At 42.1% G+C, this 15,405-nt stretch overlaps 1 protein-coding gene across 4 annotated transcripts in view; it reads left to right on the top strand.

Moving 5' to 3' along the window:
• The window catches only part of SAMSN1 (SAM domain, SH3 domain and nuclear localization signals 1), a 124,560-nt gene that overhangs the window by 86,282 nt on the left and 22,873 nt on the right, over positions 1-15,405 (top strand). For all 4 annotated transcript variants that reach the window (XM_077342406.1, XM_077342407.1, XM_077342408.1 and 1 more), the window contains 4 exons: positions 26-97; positions 530-685; positions 7,737-7,875; positions 14,828-14,979. In XM_077342406.1, coding sequence (XP_077198521.1) covers positions 26-97; positions 530-685; positions 7,737-7,875; positions 14,828-14,979 — 519 coding nt within the window. The remainder of the gene's footprint in view (positions 1-25; positions 98-529; positions 686-7,736; positions 7,876-14,827; positions 14,980-15,405) is intronic.

The following is a 15,405-nucleotide window of genomic DNA, read 5'->3' as shown; positions in this document are numbered from 1 at the left end:
TTTAAACATCTTTTCTTTTTAATAGCGAGCAAGCAGCTTTGGAAACTTTGACCATAGCAGACATCCATCGTCATCAAAACCAGATGATTCATCTGAGGTTTGTACATTGCACCATCTACTTTTACACTGTGTTCTCTTGACTTTTATAAAAACAGCAGCTGCTAGCTAATGATTGGTTAGCACTCCAATGTCTAATTGATCTTACTGGGCAAGCGTAAAAATTTTTCCCAGCTGTCCTGGCACCATGTTGACTGACTTGGTATGAACAACATGGTGATGAAATAGCTGGTGGTGATTCATGACACTTTCATGATTTCGGAGGACTCCAATGGCATACCCAAACTAGGGCCACAGTGGAGCCTTCACAAACTGCAGGTTGAATTAGAAAAGGATAGTTGGCCAAGCACTCTATCGGCCATGTCATTCAACCCTTTACATGTTAGAATTAAGTGGCCCTGGATATACTATATCCTGGCTTTTTATTACATGTATCATTTTTCACAATTTCTATTGTTGTTTAAAATCATAGATTTGTGAAGTAGAGGCTGCAAGTGATGGTGGAGAACCAGGACAAAATAAAATCACAAATAATGGAGGAAGCCTTGGGAAGAAAATGCGGGCAATTTCCATGACCATGAAAAAAAAGATGGGGAAAAAGTACATCAAGGCACTTTCAGAGGAAATGGTAAACATATGACTAAATGTTTTTATGACTACTTTTGTTGTGTGTGCATGTGTTTACTGCTTGCCTTTTACAGAGATCTACTCCGTACTCTGCGTATGTTTGTTTACTGCTTGCTTTCCACAGAGCTCTGCTCTGCAAACTGTTCCATTGCATCATAGTCAGCTGTGTGCAACTTCTGTAGCCTGAGGAAGTTGGTCACTATGTCACAGCAACAAACATTAGAGAAGTTCTTCAGGACAGAGGTAGAGAACAAGCTTTGAATTCAGGCTTATTCAAGGAGCTTTCGCTACCCACCCACTCATGCCCCCATTGCCTGCCATCTGTTTGGTTGGATGTGTGTGTAGAAATCTTCATGCCCAGCTAAGTGTACATCCCATTATAGGATGTAAGCATCTTTCAAATGCAGTGAATAAACATTCAAGATGTTCTTTTAGAAGAAATGCTTCCCTTCCCACAGCTCTTGATTACATAAAAGAGCTCCATAAATTCCTGGTATTGAAACAGGAATCTACTTTAAATTTGAGAACTCCTCAAATTCTTCTTTTGCAATTCATTATGAGGTAAGAAAGGGTTCAGATACTCTTGTAGCTGCCGTTGAGTAATCAGCATGACTTGTACTGTCTGGGTCATAGTTCACAGTGGCTAGTAACTCAGGATGGAGTGGATGAGAGAGCTGGAAGATGCTTCTATATCCAGACTGGTGGGCTGTATATGGTGGGGAGACAGAAGAGGGACCAAGAGGAAACTAATAGGGCTTCTCTTGCCACTGATTTCAAGGGCCAGAACTGAGCAGTCTTCCCCTGGTGCTCACAGACTTTTCACTGAAAAGAGTTTTGGGGAGACAATATCAGATCTCTTCCAGTGACTGTGTTCTTGTGACCTCCAAGGACTTGCACTCTGTGAATAAAGACAATCAGGGCCTGGTTTAGAAATCAGAGTGCTATTCTATCATGTACTATTAGTACTACACTATGCATTTTAAGAAGACACTGGTTAAATGTTTCAATAGCAATGATAGAGAAAACATGATTTTTTAAAAAAAATTATAATTAATATTTATTGATTATATATATATACACACACAAGATTGTAATTGATTAATTGATTCTCTTGAGAGATTCATCCCCCCTCCCTCACCTCCATTCAGTCATTGGTTAGTTTGATAGTCCACGAAGAGCTTCCATTGCTTCTGGAATTCATTTTCCGGTCAGCTATTGACTAATACTGTCAGTCTCGCCAATTTAGCAAAGTCAGATAGTTTTTCTAGCCAAAGTTCTGTCGTGGGTATCGTCTTCACTTTCCAGTTTTTAGCCAACAGTATTCTGGCCGCCGTTGTAGCATAAAAAAATAATACTCTTGCCTGTACCAGCAGATTGTCCAGAAAGAAACTTAGTAACCAATACTCAGGTTTCATTACAAACTTAATTTTTAGCATCTTTTCTAGCTCCAAGTGAACCTTGGACCAATACTTATACACCCTATGACACCTCCACCACATGTGAAAAAATGATCCCACCTTCTCCTGACACTTCCAACATTTGTTATTACCCCTATTGGACATCCTTACTAAAGCTTTTGGTGTTAGGTAATAACGATAAAACATTTTATACCAATTCTCCCTAACAGCCTGACTCCTAGTTAGCTTTGGTATCTTATTCCATATTCCTTCCCAAGTTTCTAAAGAGATTTGAGTTTTGAGGTTCATCATCCATTTAATCATGCAGTTCTTAATAGACTCTGTTTCAGTCTCATATTGCAAGAGTATTTTATAAATTTGTTTTTGTAAGTGGGGTTTTTCCTGTATAATGATTTGCTCAAACTCCATTAGGGATATTTTAACACCCTTTGAAGTTCCAAATTCCGTTTTTAGTCTCGACTTCAGTTGCTTATATTCTATCCATTGCAATGGAATTCCTCCTTCATTCAGAGTTTGAAGGTCTTTTAGTCTGCCTGTTTTAGTTAAGATGTCTATATCAGACAGGATATCCTTGTTTGCTATTGAGCGGTGAAATAAGCCTCAATTGGTGATTTTATTAGGGAGCATGTTGCCGATAATCTACCCTTATATCTTAGCCAAATCTTCAAGGCACCATCAAACCATAGGCTGTTCTTTATTTTCTTCTTTTTGTTTTTTGCTTTCTGACTTGAAGAGGGCCAAAGAGTTTCATGCAAGCTTGATCCCAATCCAGCTTTATCTAACACTAAATCTTTGAACATTCGGTTAATCATCCAGTCCGCTAGCATAACTAACATCGTAGCATGTGCATATAGTTTAAATTTGGCACCAAGTGCTATGGGTAGAGTTTGAAAAAGAAAATTTAGTTTGGGTAACACATTCATCTTTATTGCAGCTATGCAGGCAGACCATTAGATCTTCAGTTTGGACCAAACTGTTAAATCTTGTTTGATTGCCTGCCATAAAAAGGTAAAGGTATCCCCTGTGCAAGCACTGGGTCATGTCTGACCCTTGGGGTGACACCTTCTAGCATTTTCTTGGCAGACTCAATATGGGGTGGTTTGCCAGTGCCTTCCCCAGTCATTACCGTTTACACCCCAGCAAGCTGGGTACTCATTTTACCGACCTCAGAAGGATGGAAGGTTGAGTCAACCTTGAGCTGGCTGCTGGGATAGAACTCCCAACCACATGGGCAGAGTTTCAAACTGCATATCTGCTGCCTTGCCACTCTGCGCCAGAAGAGGCTCTTTAAATTGCTCATTACTCCCAAGCTATTTATGATAAAGTAGTGAGTACCCAGCTTAACTGGGGAGGGGGTGGTATCTCAAGCTGGGCCCGCAGGGCATAGTGGTCTGACCACGGCACAGCCAAAGCTGTATCCAGATCCACCTCTATCCCAGTGCCAAAAATCAAGTTGAGCGTGTGGCCGGCATAATGGGTGGGCCCAGCAACAAATTGCGAGAGCCCCAGTGTCGCCATGGATGACACCAGGTCCCCGCCAAGTCCTGAAGAGGGCACATCCGCGTGGACATTGAAGTCACCCAGGGTTAGAAGCCTGGGGAACTGCAATGCCCAGGCGGCCGCTGCCTCCAGCAGGCGGGGCAGGGCATCTGGCGGGATGTTGGGGGGGGGGCGATATACCAGTTGCAGGTATGCTGGTATCAAGGCATCTAGAACTTTAAAGATCAATACCAACACTATGATTTGGGCTCTGAAACAAATTGGGAACCAAGTCCACTCTACAATCTTTCCAGTCAACATCCTGGCTGCAGCATTCCATGGGAATTTAGGGGAAAGCTACATGTTTCATGATGTTTTGTGTCATGTTTGTCCACTGTTTGTTTCCTTTTGATATTGGGCATGACTGACTTTCAGACACATTTAGGAAAGATCCCTTCACAATTTTTTAATGAAGTTGTAACATTAAAATAAATATTATTCTGCAGTTGAACTATTGATTTTATGGTAGGAAAGCAATGATTTATTTCCAAACAGACAGACATTCCTGCTATCTGACCCAGAAACTGAGTTTCGGGACTAAACGACTAAACTTACAAATGTAACAATTCAGTAGCTGTCTTTCTAGGGAAAACGTGCTTATCCCTTTTTCTGTCCACTGCTCCTCTGCTTTTGTCTCCCTTGCCCCCACACAAGCTGGTTGGGCTGATGGATCAGGTGTACTTCCAATTGGACAAATGGAAGGCAGGGAAAGGTTAAGTATTTCTGTCCCTATTGCTTCAGAATTTCATTACACATGTTTCCATGCACCATGAAGCTATGCCCTCAATAAGGAAGGGAATGCACATTCAAATAGTCAGAGGAGCTGTTCATTAATATTATTCCACTTGTTCTGAGACAAGATATGCTTTAGATGCTAAGGTTGAGCCCTAGTTCAAATTAAATGCCGAATTTGGGATAGGTGTTTATATGATGAGCTTGATTGAGCTCAATGGTCAAACGAGAGTTAATGGGACTTTTAAGAAAATCAATCATGTACTGGGAAAGGTTGTAAAAAATAAAATGGAAGAATTTAGAGAAAGTATTAAAATAGACAGAAAAAATGCAACAGGATCTCATAGACTGGGGAACAAAACAGCACCTGAATGTTCATTAAAACAAAGAAATGCACCTTATAGAAACAACCCAACTCTACTTTTACATTATTAGGTATTGAATAAGCTATTATTGCCAGAGAAAGGAATTGTGAAGTCACAGTGTATAACTTCTGTAAATGTCAGCTTAGGGCACTATGTCTTGAAAAAGCAAAGAATACCAATGTTTCTTTTCCCCAAGGGACAGAAAAAATATATACTAATTCCCTGAGTAAGTACATACATTATTCAACCGTCTAACCCTATTTGATCTCTCTATTTTAAAAGATAGAATCTATAAGTATTAATAAGACCAGAAGAAATTGTCAAGGGAATGATTCCATGCAAGGTAGTCTAAATGATCAGGTTTCTTCTTTTCTAAGAAAAAGGCAAAGCTATACAATGTCCAAACTATGGGAGAAAATTTCTCAGGATGGGTTTATTCTTAGGCTAGAATTAGCCTGTGAAATTTGCACACAGCAGTTTTAAGCTATTTTTAAAAAGCCATTTATTGCACACAAAACTATAAAACATCAGGGTCTCTAGGATTCTGGTGAAACTGGAAGTGACATTATGTTGGAGCAACACTGTAGGAATTGCATGAATCCAAAAGCATTGCCCTGACATCATGACATCACTTTTGGTTCTTTTACCAGAAATGACATTGTGCATCAACATGCCTGTTCTTGCCTCTTGGTGGGTTGCCAGTTCTAGCTAACCCCCCACCCCACACACTAAACCCTCTCAACTAGAGTAGATTACTCTTTGATTTGTGTGTGTTTTCTGCACAATAATGCAGCAATCACCTGGACTGTGTTTGTCACCTTCACCTTTCCTGCACCATGGCAAGGTCATTGGGAAATTAAGAGCTATCCACATTCATACATCATGTGAAACCATAGTTAACTGAAGTTAATAAATCAACTTCAAACCATAGCTTCAGACCTTATTTTGACATATCCTAACCAGCCATTGCTAGTGTAGTGACCCACATTCAGACAATCACACAAAACATTCAGTTTTATTAAGTTGTGTTTTTGCATGCCATCTGAATTGGCACCAAACGTCTGAGGAAATGTGCTGTGGCTCATGACATCTTATGCCCCAATAAATGTGTTAGTCCTTAACGTGCCACAACAAATCCTTATGTTGTTTTGGCTGCTTTGTCTTCAGTGTCAATTCAATGTGTTGTTTATGAGTTCTCAAATGCTTGTTAGCTTCAGGACCTCCTCCACATAGCAAAACAGATGTTTAATCACCTTTGTTCACTTTCAAAGGCCACTGATATATTCTTGTGAATTTACTTTACCCTTCCAAGTAGTGCACATTATTTCTTGATCAGTGTGCTTATCATGTTTCCTTGCAATAATGAAACACTATGAAGAAATTGCTTGCCTTTATATCCCCTTTTATTATGAAGTGATTACTTAATTTTTAGTTTACACGGTGATGCATGGCGAAGACAAGACAGTAATATAACTGTTTATAATATCTACCTATTTTGAAAAACCATTTACTAGTATAACAAGAAGGGTTACATTTATGGATCACAAGCAAGGCTTATACTGTTTGGGGCTTGACTGTTTGTCGTGATAAACTTGCTCCAGGACTATGTCAGACAATTGGGGGCATATTAGTCGCAGAGGGGTATGAAGAATCAGTTTTCCTCAACCTTGGGATTAAAAAAAAGAAAGAAAATTAACTGTTACCAGCCACTTTTGAAAGAATCTGTTCTTCTAAAGATGTGCAGAAAACCTTTTATTCAACAGTCCATAAACAGCCTGAATAAATAGTCACAAAATAGCAGCCTGAATAGCCCAGTTTTATTCATCAGCATTTTGAAGGTAAACTGGGTTGGATGGAAAACCAAGAAGTCTGGATTTGCTCCTTGGGTGAAGGCACTGGCAACCCCCCTCTGCTATCTCTTGTTGAGTACACCCCATGGATGGAGTAGTCATGAGTTAGCTGTGAAATACAATTTCCTAAAATAAATAAAAGTAACAGCACTGCTGATTATCTGATATCCTTTAATCTTGAGGAGAGGAAGATGGAAACAATAAATATAATTCATCAGGTTACATTTCTAGATGGGTTAAGGCAAAGTGACTATGTAGAATGTTGATGTTCTTCTAGGACTCTACCATAGGCCTGGTGGAACAGGTCTATTTTACAAGCCTTGGCAAAACTGTTCAATCCACAGGACCTTGATTTCATTTGGCAGAGTGTTCCACCAGGCTGGGGTCAGGGATTCTGAGCAGGTTTTTTCTTTTTACTCCACCTGAGTGTTCTAGTACAACAGAAAATATTCCTATCATGCTAGCCTCAATATGGAAGCCTTTGGAATACACAGCAGAATTTTTTAAGAATGCCTTAAATTCAGGCTTTATCTCAGATCAGCTCTGTTAGAATATGCAAGACCTGTAGTGTGGTGGATTTAATAGAATATGAGGAATGTCCTATAAGAGGCATTGGAGGAGATGTGTAGTTAGCATATTTAGGTCAGGAACTTTTTTCAAATAATTTTTGATATTTTTCAAATAATCTCCTGTGTCCTGATTGGCTTAAATGGAGACTTCCCACTCTCTTGAGCATACTCCTTCCCTGCTTGTCTACACAGCAGAGAGAAGGAACAGAACAGGGCAGTTAAACAGTTGGGAATCTTTCTCTCATTCTATACCAAGTTATTTATCTTTTTAATAAAGCTATGTTGGTCTTTTAAGCAGCCTGGTGCTTGGCACCTCTTTGCTGATTTAAACTCTGCCAATAAATTCCTGTAGAGTTCTGATCAGAAATTTGCCACTGAATATTTTCTGGATGGAACTGAACAGCATCCCTGTTTCCAGGAAGCCAGGGTTGTCTTAATTAATCTGGTCCAGTTTAGAAACAGGAAATGAACTGAATTAACATATCTCTTGATACTGTTAGCCTACTTCTATAATGCATGCATGTATTACTCAAATATATATATATTTATATTTTATTAATCTTTTCTCTCTCCTTAAAGAATGAGGAAGGAAAAGAAGATTCTGGCTCTAATAGAGACAGTGACCCTGGAGGAGGAGCAAACACTGAGAAAGCTTCTCTGAAAGCCAGTGACTCCATGGACAGCCTTTACAGCCTTAATAGTGGGCAGAGCTCATCAAGTAAGGATAAAACAACCCTTTATTTGATGTCTTAATTGTGTCTGATTTAATTAATTAATCTCTTAATTAATTTAAAAATATTGTAGATAGGAAAGGGAAGAAAATACCATCAAGTTGACCCACTATTGTAGTTTTTCTTTAACTCAACTGATTAGCCCAGTTAATGCACCTGCAGACAACAAGACTAGTTATGATACTTTACTTCTGCCCACAGCTGAGCTCTATTTAGAGATGGCTGTTTAAAAAAAAAAATTTTCCCCCATAATTATTTAAATCCCAATAGCTTGATATTTTTGGTGTTCCCAATCAAGAAAGGGCTCTCCCGGCCCCGGACATCGGGGGAGTGGAGTGCGTTGGGATTGGGTTGGACTCGGTCGAGAGTTTGGCCATCTGGTTGGTATACCATCCTCCCAAAGCGCAACCAGATGTCCTGCCGAGCCTGCTAGAGGCAGCGGCCACCTAGGCCTTGCAGTACCCCAGGCTCATAATCTTGGGGGACTTCAATGTCCATGCAGACGCGCTGTCTCCAGGACTAGGCTCGGACCTAGTGTCGGCCATGGCGATGCTGGGGCTCTCGCAACTTGTTGCCGGGCCCACTCATCAGGCCGGCCACACCCTCAACCTGATTTTCAGGGTGGGGATAGAGGTGGTTTTGGATACGGCCTTGGCCGTACCATTGTAAGACCACTACGTCCTGCGGGCTCGGATCAAGACTCCACCCCCCCAGTTGGGCAGTGGGTGCATTTTTGCCCGCCCAAGGAGACTTATGGATCCAGTTGGTTTCCAGAATGCTCTGCGGGACCCGAAACCTCCCAGCATCTCACTAGCGGCCATGGTGGAGGACTGGCAGTCCCGCCTGTCGGCCGTCATAAACAAGATTGCTCCTAGACGTCCTCTCTGCCCTCGACTCAAACGGGCACCCTGGTACACTGGGGAACTCCGGGAGAAGAAGAGGGAATTGAGATGACTTGAGCGAGTGTGGCGGAAGGCTCGTGACAAGGCTACAAGAACATCTCATCGCACGCTTATGAGGGTGTATGAGATGGCAGTGAAAGTGGCTAAACGTGACTTCTTTGCCACGGAAATTGCATCCGCCAGCTCTTGCCCAGCTCGACTATTTAGGGTTGTTAGATCTCTTACCGCCCTGGAAGACGGGCACCAAAATAGTAGGAATTTCACCATCAGCTGTGAGGTATTTGTGAGCCATTTGAAGTGGACGGGTTGTTAGGGAGGATGAGGACGACCACCTGCCCCCTCAATCCCTGTCCGTCTTGGCTCCTTAAGGGGAGGGATGGACGGATAGCTCAGGGACATCGTCAACTGCTCTCTCTAATTGGGGGAGTTCCCTGAGGCGCTGAGAGACGCGGTAGTGTGCCCTCTCCTCAAGAAACATCTCTGGACCCGCATGACCCTGCAAACTATCACGCAGTAGTGCACTTAGTGTTCCTGGGTAAGGTGGTGGAAAGGGCTGCGGCTGACCAGCTCCTAGTGTTCCTGGAAGATACTTCGGCACTCGATCCATACTAGTCTGGCTTCCGTCCTGGTCATGGGGTTGAGACGGTGTTGGTTTCCTTGTTGGATTACCTCCGTCGCCAGCTTGATGGAAGCGGTTCTGCTGTGCTAGTTCTTTTAGATCTGTCGGCTGCATTCGACGTGGTCGAGCACGAGCTGCTAGCGAGCCGTCTCGCCGGTACGGGGATAAGGGATACAGCATTACACTGGATACGCTCTTTCCTAGAAATCGGGACACAGAGGGTAGCTGTGGGAGAGGAAGTATCGGGCCCTTACCGGCTCCCTTGTGGGCTCTCACAGGTCTCGGTGCTCTCTCCTACATTACTCAACATCTTTATGCGCCCTCTGGCTCAACTGGTATGGAGTTATGGGCTTGATCTGCCATCAGTACGCTGATGACACACAGCTCTTACTCCTCATGGATGGCCACCCGGACTCTCCCCCAGATCAATTTGCCAGATGTTTGGAAGCCGTAGTTGGATGGCTCGAGCAGAGTCGCCTGAAACTCAACCCCTCCAAGACGGAGGTCCTATGGTTGGGCCGTAGGGGGGCAGATCAGGAAGCGCGCTTACCATCTCTGGCCGGGACACAACTTAATATCGCATCTCAGGCCAGAAATATGGGGGTGACTATTGATGCCTCACTAACACTCAAGGCACAGGTTAAACATGTAGCTGGCCTGGCATTTTTCCATCTTCGCTGGGCTCGGCTACTAGTGCTCTATCTGTCCTCTGAACACCTGGCCACAGTGATCCATGCAACGGTCACCTCCAGATTAAATTTCTGTAACTCACTCTACACTGGTTTGCCTTTGGGCTTCATCCAGAAACTGCAACTCATCCAAAATGCGGCTGCTAGAGTCCTCACAGCCACACCGTGGAGGGCCCATATTCAGCCAGTTCTGAGGCAGCTGCACCGGTTACCAGTTGCCTTCCAGATCAGGTTCAAGGTTTTGGTTTTGACCTTCAAGGCCGTCCATGGTCTGGGCCCAGCATATATGAGGGACTGCCTTTCGCCCTATATTCCCCTGCAGGGCTTTACACTCTGTGGGGGCTAATCTATTGGTCATCCCCAGCCCCAAGGAAGCCCGCCTGGCCTTGACCAGGGCCAGGGCCTTTTCGGTCCTGGCCCCAACCTGGTGGAATTTATTTATTTATTTATTTGTTTGTTTGTTTATTTATCATACTTATATACCGCCCTCCCCGGAGGCTCAGGGCGGTTTACATCATAACAGAGAACAATACATAAAACAGAAGAATGAGGTCCCGGAAGAGCTGAGGGCCCTGCAGGAATTACCAGCATTCCGCAGGCCTGTAAGATGGAGCTCTTCCACAAGGCTTATAGTTGAGGCCGGGTGGTGAGGAAGATCAGGGCCCCCCCCCCCCGTCACAAACTGGCGGTAGCGAGTGTCAACCCCCTGTAGTTGAGGATGCGGAGACTGGATGAGTAGCATTATGCCATCATTGTTGCTATCGTGACCAATTGGTACTAACCACTGTAATTTTTATTGTTTATTCGTATGGATTTTAGGGGATGGGGTTTATGTGAGCCGCCTGGAGCCTTCGGGGGGAGGCGGGATATAAATAAAATAAAATAAAAATAATTGTGGCAACAAGTAATAAAATGCTATAAAGTTTAAATTTGCAGGGGGGTGGGGGGAGCAATATAAAATTGTTGGGTTCAGCCCAACACAGAGGTACGTTTTCTAAAAATTGGTGATTTTATTATGATTAAGCGTACTTTTCTGTGTTCCAGACCATGACCATTGTCTTTTAAAATGCAGGTTATATTTTACAATAATATTTTGTTGTATTATACTTTGGAATGCTGAAAGACTTGCATGTACATATTTCAATAATCCTTCATATTTCAATAATATATTTCAATAATCCTTCATATTTCAATAACTCTTACACTTTCCGAATAAGATAGTGGTTAGCCATGTTGTTAGCTTGTTATTCCTGTAACATCCCTGAATCTGTTAAACATTTCTGTATGTATTTATGTGTGTGTGTGTGTATGTATGTATATCTTTATACTGCCCTTCCCTTCCATATGGCTCTGGGCAGTATGATATCTCCATTATGATGGGTACTAATTTGTTACTCACCCTTTGCCAATATGTGTGGACTGGTCAATTCCCATTTCATTGTGTCTGAAGAAGTGTGCGTGCACACAGGAGCTCGCATCGTGAATAAAACTTAGTTGGTTTTAAAGGTGCCACTGGACTCAAACTTCGTTCTTTCAGGAAGTTAGTTCTCATATTGCAGATGTGAATACACATGAATATATGAAGCTTAACTTATTCTGAGTCAAATCATTGATCCATCAAGGCTAGTACTATTACTGGGACCTTCTACATGCAAAGCAGATGCTTTACCATTGAACTTCTCAAAGCCATAAGATAGAAAATTAGTGGCTGGTGGGTAGCAAGCTTAAAACCCAGGTGAGAGTGACAGTTCAATCCCATGTATATTTGTTCAGAAGTCCTACCTTGTTCAATAGAGTTTAGGCCCAGGTGAAGTGTGGTCACAATAGATTTAGACTACAGATTTAATGGGTGAAGCTTTCGACCGCTTTGCCTTGTTATTTAATGACAATAAAATTAAAACATTTTAAACAAAATACATGTTTTATCAGTGTTATTCGTTCAATGTTTATGGTCAGAAATTAGAGAAATTTATAGTATATTAGGGGCAAGGCTGGATGCACCCAGGAATCCTGGGTGCCAGCCCTCCTCCGTGTGTTCGATCCATTGCCAAACTCCAGGTGGGGAAAGGAAGGAAGGAAGGAATGAAGGAAAGGAGATGAAGGAGGGAAGGAAAGAAGGAAGAGACAGACATACAGAAAAAAAGAAAGACCAAAAACAACAGGAAGAACAATACACAGACAGAAAGGAAAGGAAAAAGGAAGGGAGGGAGGAGACTCCCCTGACCTCTTTTGTCAGGGTGCATGGAAGAAAGTATTTTGTCAACAATTATATTTTCATATAAAATTGATTAATTACATTGAAGAAGACCCACTCAGTTTTGCCGAACTGAAATTTAAGTTCAATGTAAACTGGAACTGTTCACCAGCATATCAATTCAGTTTTCACATTTTCGGTTTGGGTTAATTATATTTCCAAGGAGACATAACTCTGGCCCTATTAAGTGCTCAGATATAAGCAGGTGTTAATTTGCTTCCTTCTACTCAAAACAGTGAGCTCATAAAGGTGACCAAACTAATCTGTTAGAGGGTGGTAGCCTGTTTTATTAATTTCGAGATGTGTACTCCATCAAGTATGGTTCCACCATATATAGCTCCAGTGTCCATTTACAACATTATATATAACCTAAATCAATAGCCATTTCAACTATGCATATTAACATGTATGTCACCATTAGCTTTCAAAGGCAAGCAATTATAGGATATATTGTAGTGCCTACTATGTTAACATCTAGGCTAGATTACTCAAAGCCTATACCATAGTTACCATGTCATGCTTTTCCAGTTGTTTCAGTTGTCATAATATGCTACTGCCCACATCTTGGTTAGAAGCAATGCTTCCAAATTGCATGGTCAGTCCAGTTGTGATAATTAAATCTCATCCAGAAAGAAGAGTTGGTTCTTATATGCCACTTTTCACTACCCAAAGGAGTCTCAAAGTGGCTTACAATCGTCTTCCCTTTCCTCTCCCCACAAGAGACACCATGTGGGGTAGGTGAGGATGAGAGAGCCCTGATATTCCTGCTCAGTCAGAGTGGCTTTCTCAGTGCTGTGGCGAGCCCAAGGTCACCCAGCTGGTTGCATGTGGGGGAGCGCAGATTCAAACCTGGCTCGCCAGATTAGAAGTCTGCACTCCTAACCACTACATCAAGCTGAAGGAGATTCATCAAATGTTAGATTAACTGGGCTTCCTGTCATCTGCCTCCATGTCATAAGACTTTCTATTTGTACACCCATATAGCTAATTGTAGGCATCCATTCAGAACTTCCCACTCATCTTTGTGCCCTGGGAAATTATTACTTAGTAACCATGCTATGGGCCAGCCTTAAAGGTAAAGGTAAAGGTATCCCCTGTGCAAGCACCGAGTCATGTCTGACCCTTGGGGTGACGCCCTCTAGCGTTTTCATGGCAGACTCAATACGGGGTGGTTTGCCAGTGCCTTCCCCAGTCATTACCGGTTACCCCCCAGCAAGCAAGCTGGGTACTCATTTTACCGACCTCGGAAGGATGGAAGGCTGAGTCAACCTTGAGCCGGCTGTTACTCAACTATTTTACCACTGAGAAACCCCTGAAATATTGTTCAGGCTTTGACAACCCCAGAAGTGGTGTGATCATGCAGAATAACATAGCCATGTACACATTCACACAGGGCGCCCCCCCTCCCACTCTCTCCAGCCCATTGTTGGTCATTTGTGGGGGTCAGCATGACCATATATGGGCAAATCACCTGATATATCTTTAACGAAATGTTAAAAATATATAAAAAATAATTAACTCCCACCCATTCAGGAAACCTTCCAGGGCTTTCAAGAAACCCCAGTTATGAAAGCCTGCTATAGGCTTTGAATAGTTCTGCCTAGATGTAATATGTACTGCAACACATCCTACAGTGGTTTGCCTTTGAAAGCTATTGGTGACAATATATTTTTAATATGTTTTAATATTAATATATGAAACAAATAGGCCCTTGACATTGACTCTATTATTTATTCTTCTCCATTTCCCACTTCATGAACTAACTAAGGTGAAATCTTTTTCTTGTTCCATTATCTATTTGTGGACAAAAAATCAAGGTACCTTAAAGCATCTTTAGAGGGAATGTAGCAAAGCTTGCTCAGATGTGCTGATGTGAGAATGTTTGGCTCCGACAAAATGACATATAAAAATATTAAGAACGTGGCCCCTCTGCAATGCTTCATTCTTTGGAAGTTTCCTTCCTAACATACTTTAGGACATTTACAGTAAACTCTTGTTCTTGGCTGCATGAATAGAGAGAAAACATTAACCATAAGCTAATTTAATTTGAGCACTAAAGCATACGTTGCGTGGTTTCAACTTTATTTAAACAAGCCCCAAGGAAATTCCAGGCTCCAATCTTCACAGCTCTCTGCTGATGTGGGTTTTATCGTTTTAATGGCATTTGTGCTGTTTCAGGACTTGGAGGACTGCATTGCCCATCTGTTAGCATATCGTCACAATTAAGATTACGTATCCTGCAACATATGTTAATAAATTATGTGAGGCATGATTCAGCCAAAATCAAGCACTTTTAAACTCCACTGGTTTGAATCTGGGACTATTAAGTGTATCACTCTACTATGTAGATGATATTTCTGTGTTTGCAGGAGGGATTCTGATGTTTAATTTTTACAATATTTCACAGAGCTTTTTGGCATTATACACAATCCATTTCAGATGCCATCTAAGGGTGACCATTCTTATTAATTTCAGGTGGAGTAACTAGCTGCTCAGATGGGACCAGCAACAGGGACAGCCTGAGGCTTGATGATGAAGTCCCTTATGCAGGACCATTCTGTGGCAGAGCCAAAGTGCACACAGACTTCACACCAAGTCCTTATGACACAGACTCTCTCAAAATCAAGGTGAGAAAATGCTCAGGCTTTCTTTTTATGCAATATTCAGCAAGTCGGAAAGGCAAGGTTTTACAAGAATCTGTCCAAAAAGACACACTAGTAATTATCTGGAGATTTCTAATTCGCACAATGCTGCCAAATACTTTGCTGAGACCTTGAATTATGGCTGGGCAGGGTAGTGTGTGGAGAGATGCTTCACTTTTCCATATTAGCAAAGACAAGATGATGTCTGGTGCCCATCTTTAAAACATTGTGGGGTGTGATTAAGTGCTGCTTCATTGCTGACTAAGAACTCTGAAGTAATAATTTGAGCCCCATGGGAATGAAGGATCCGCCTAAGTTGTCAGTTTTTACTGGAGCATATCAATGGCTTGCTCTTGGTTAATGTCTAAAGAAGAAACCAGTAGCTCCTCCAAAACTTTAATAATTTAGCAC

This window comes from Paroedura picta, chromosome 6, assembly GCF_049243985.1.
Source record: "Paroedura picta isolate Pp20150507F chromosome 6, Ppicta_v3.0, whole genome shotgun sequence".
Classification (NCBI taxonomy): Eukaryota; Metazoa; Chordata; class Lepidosauria; order Squamata; family Gekkonidae; genus Paroedura; species Paroedura picta.
Note: the sequence above shows the minus strand (reverse complement) of the source record. Positions and strands in the feature narration are given on the sequence as shown.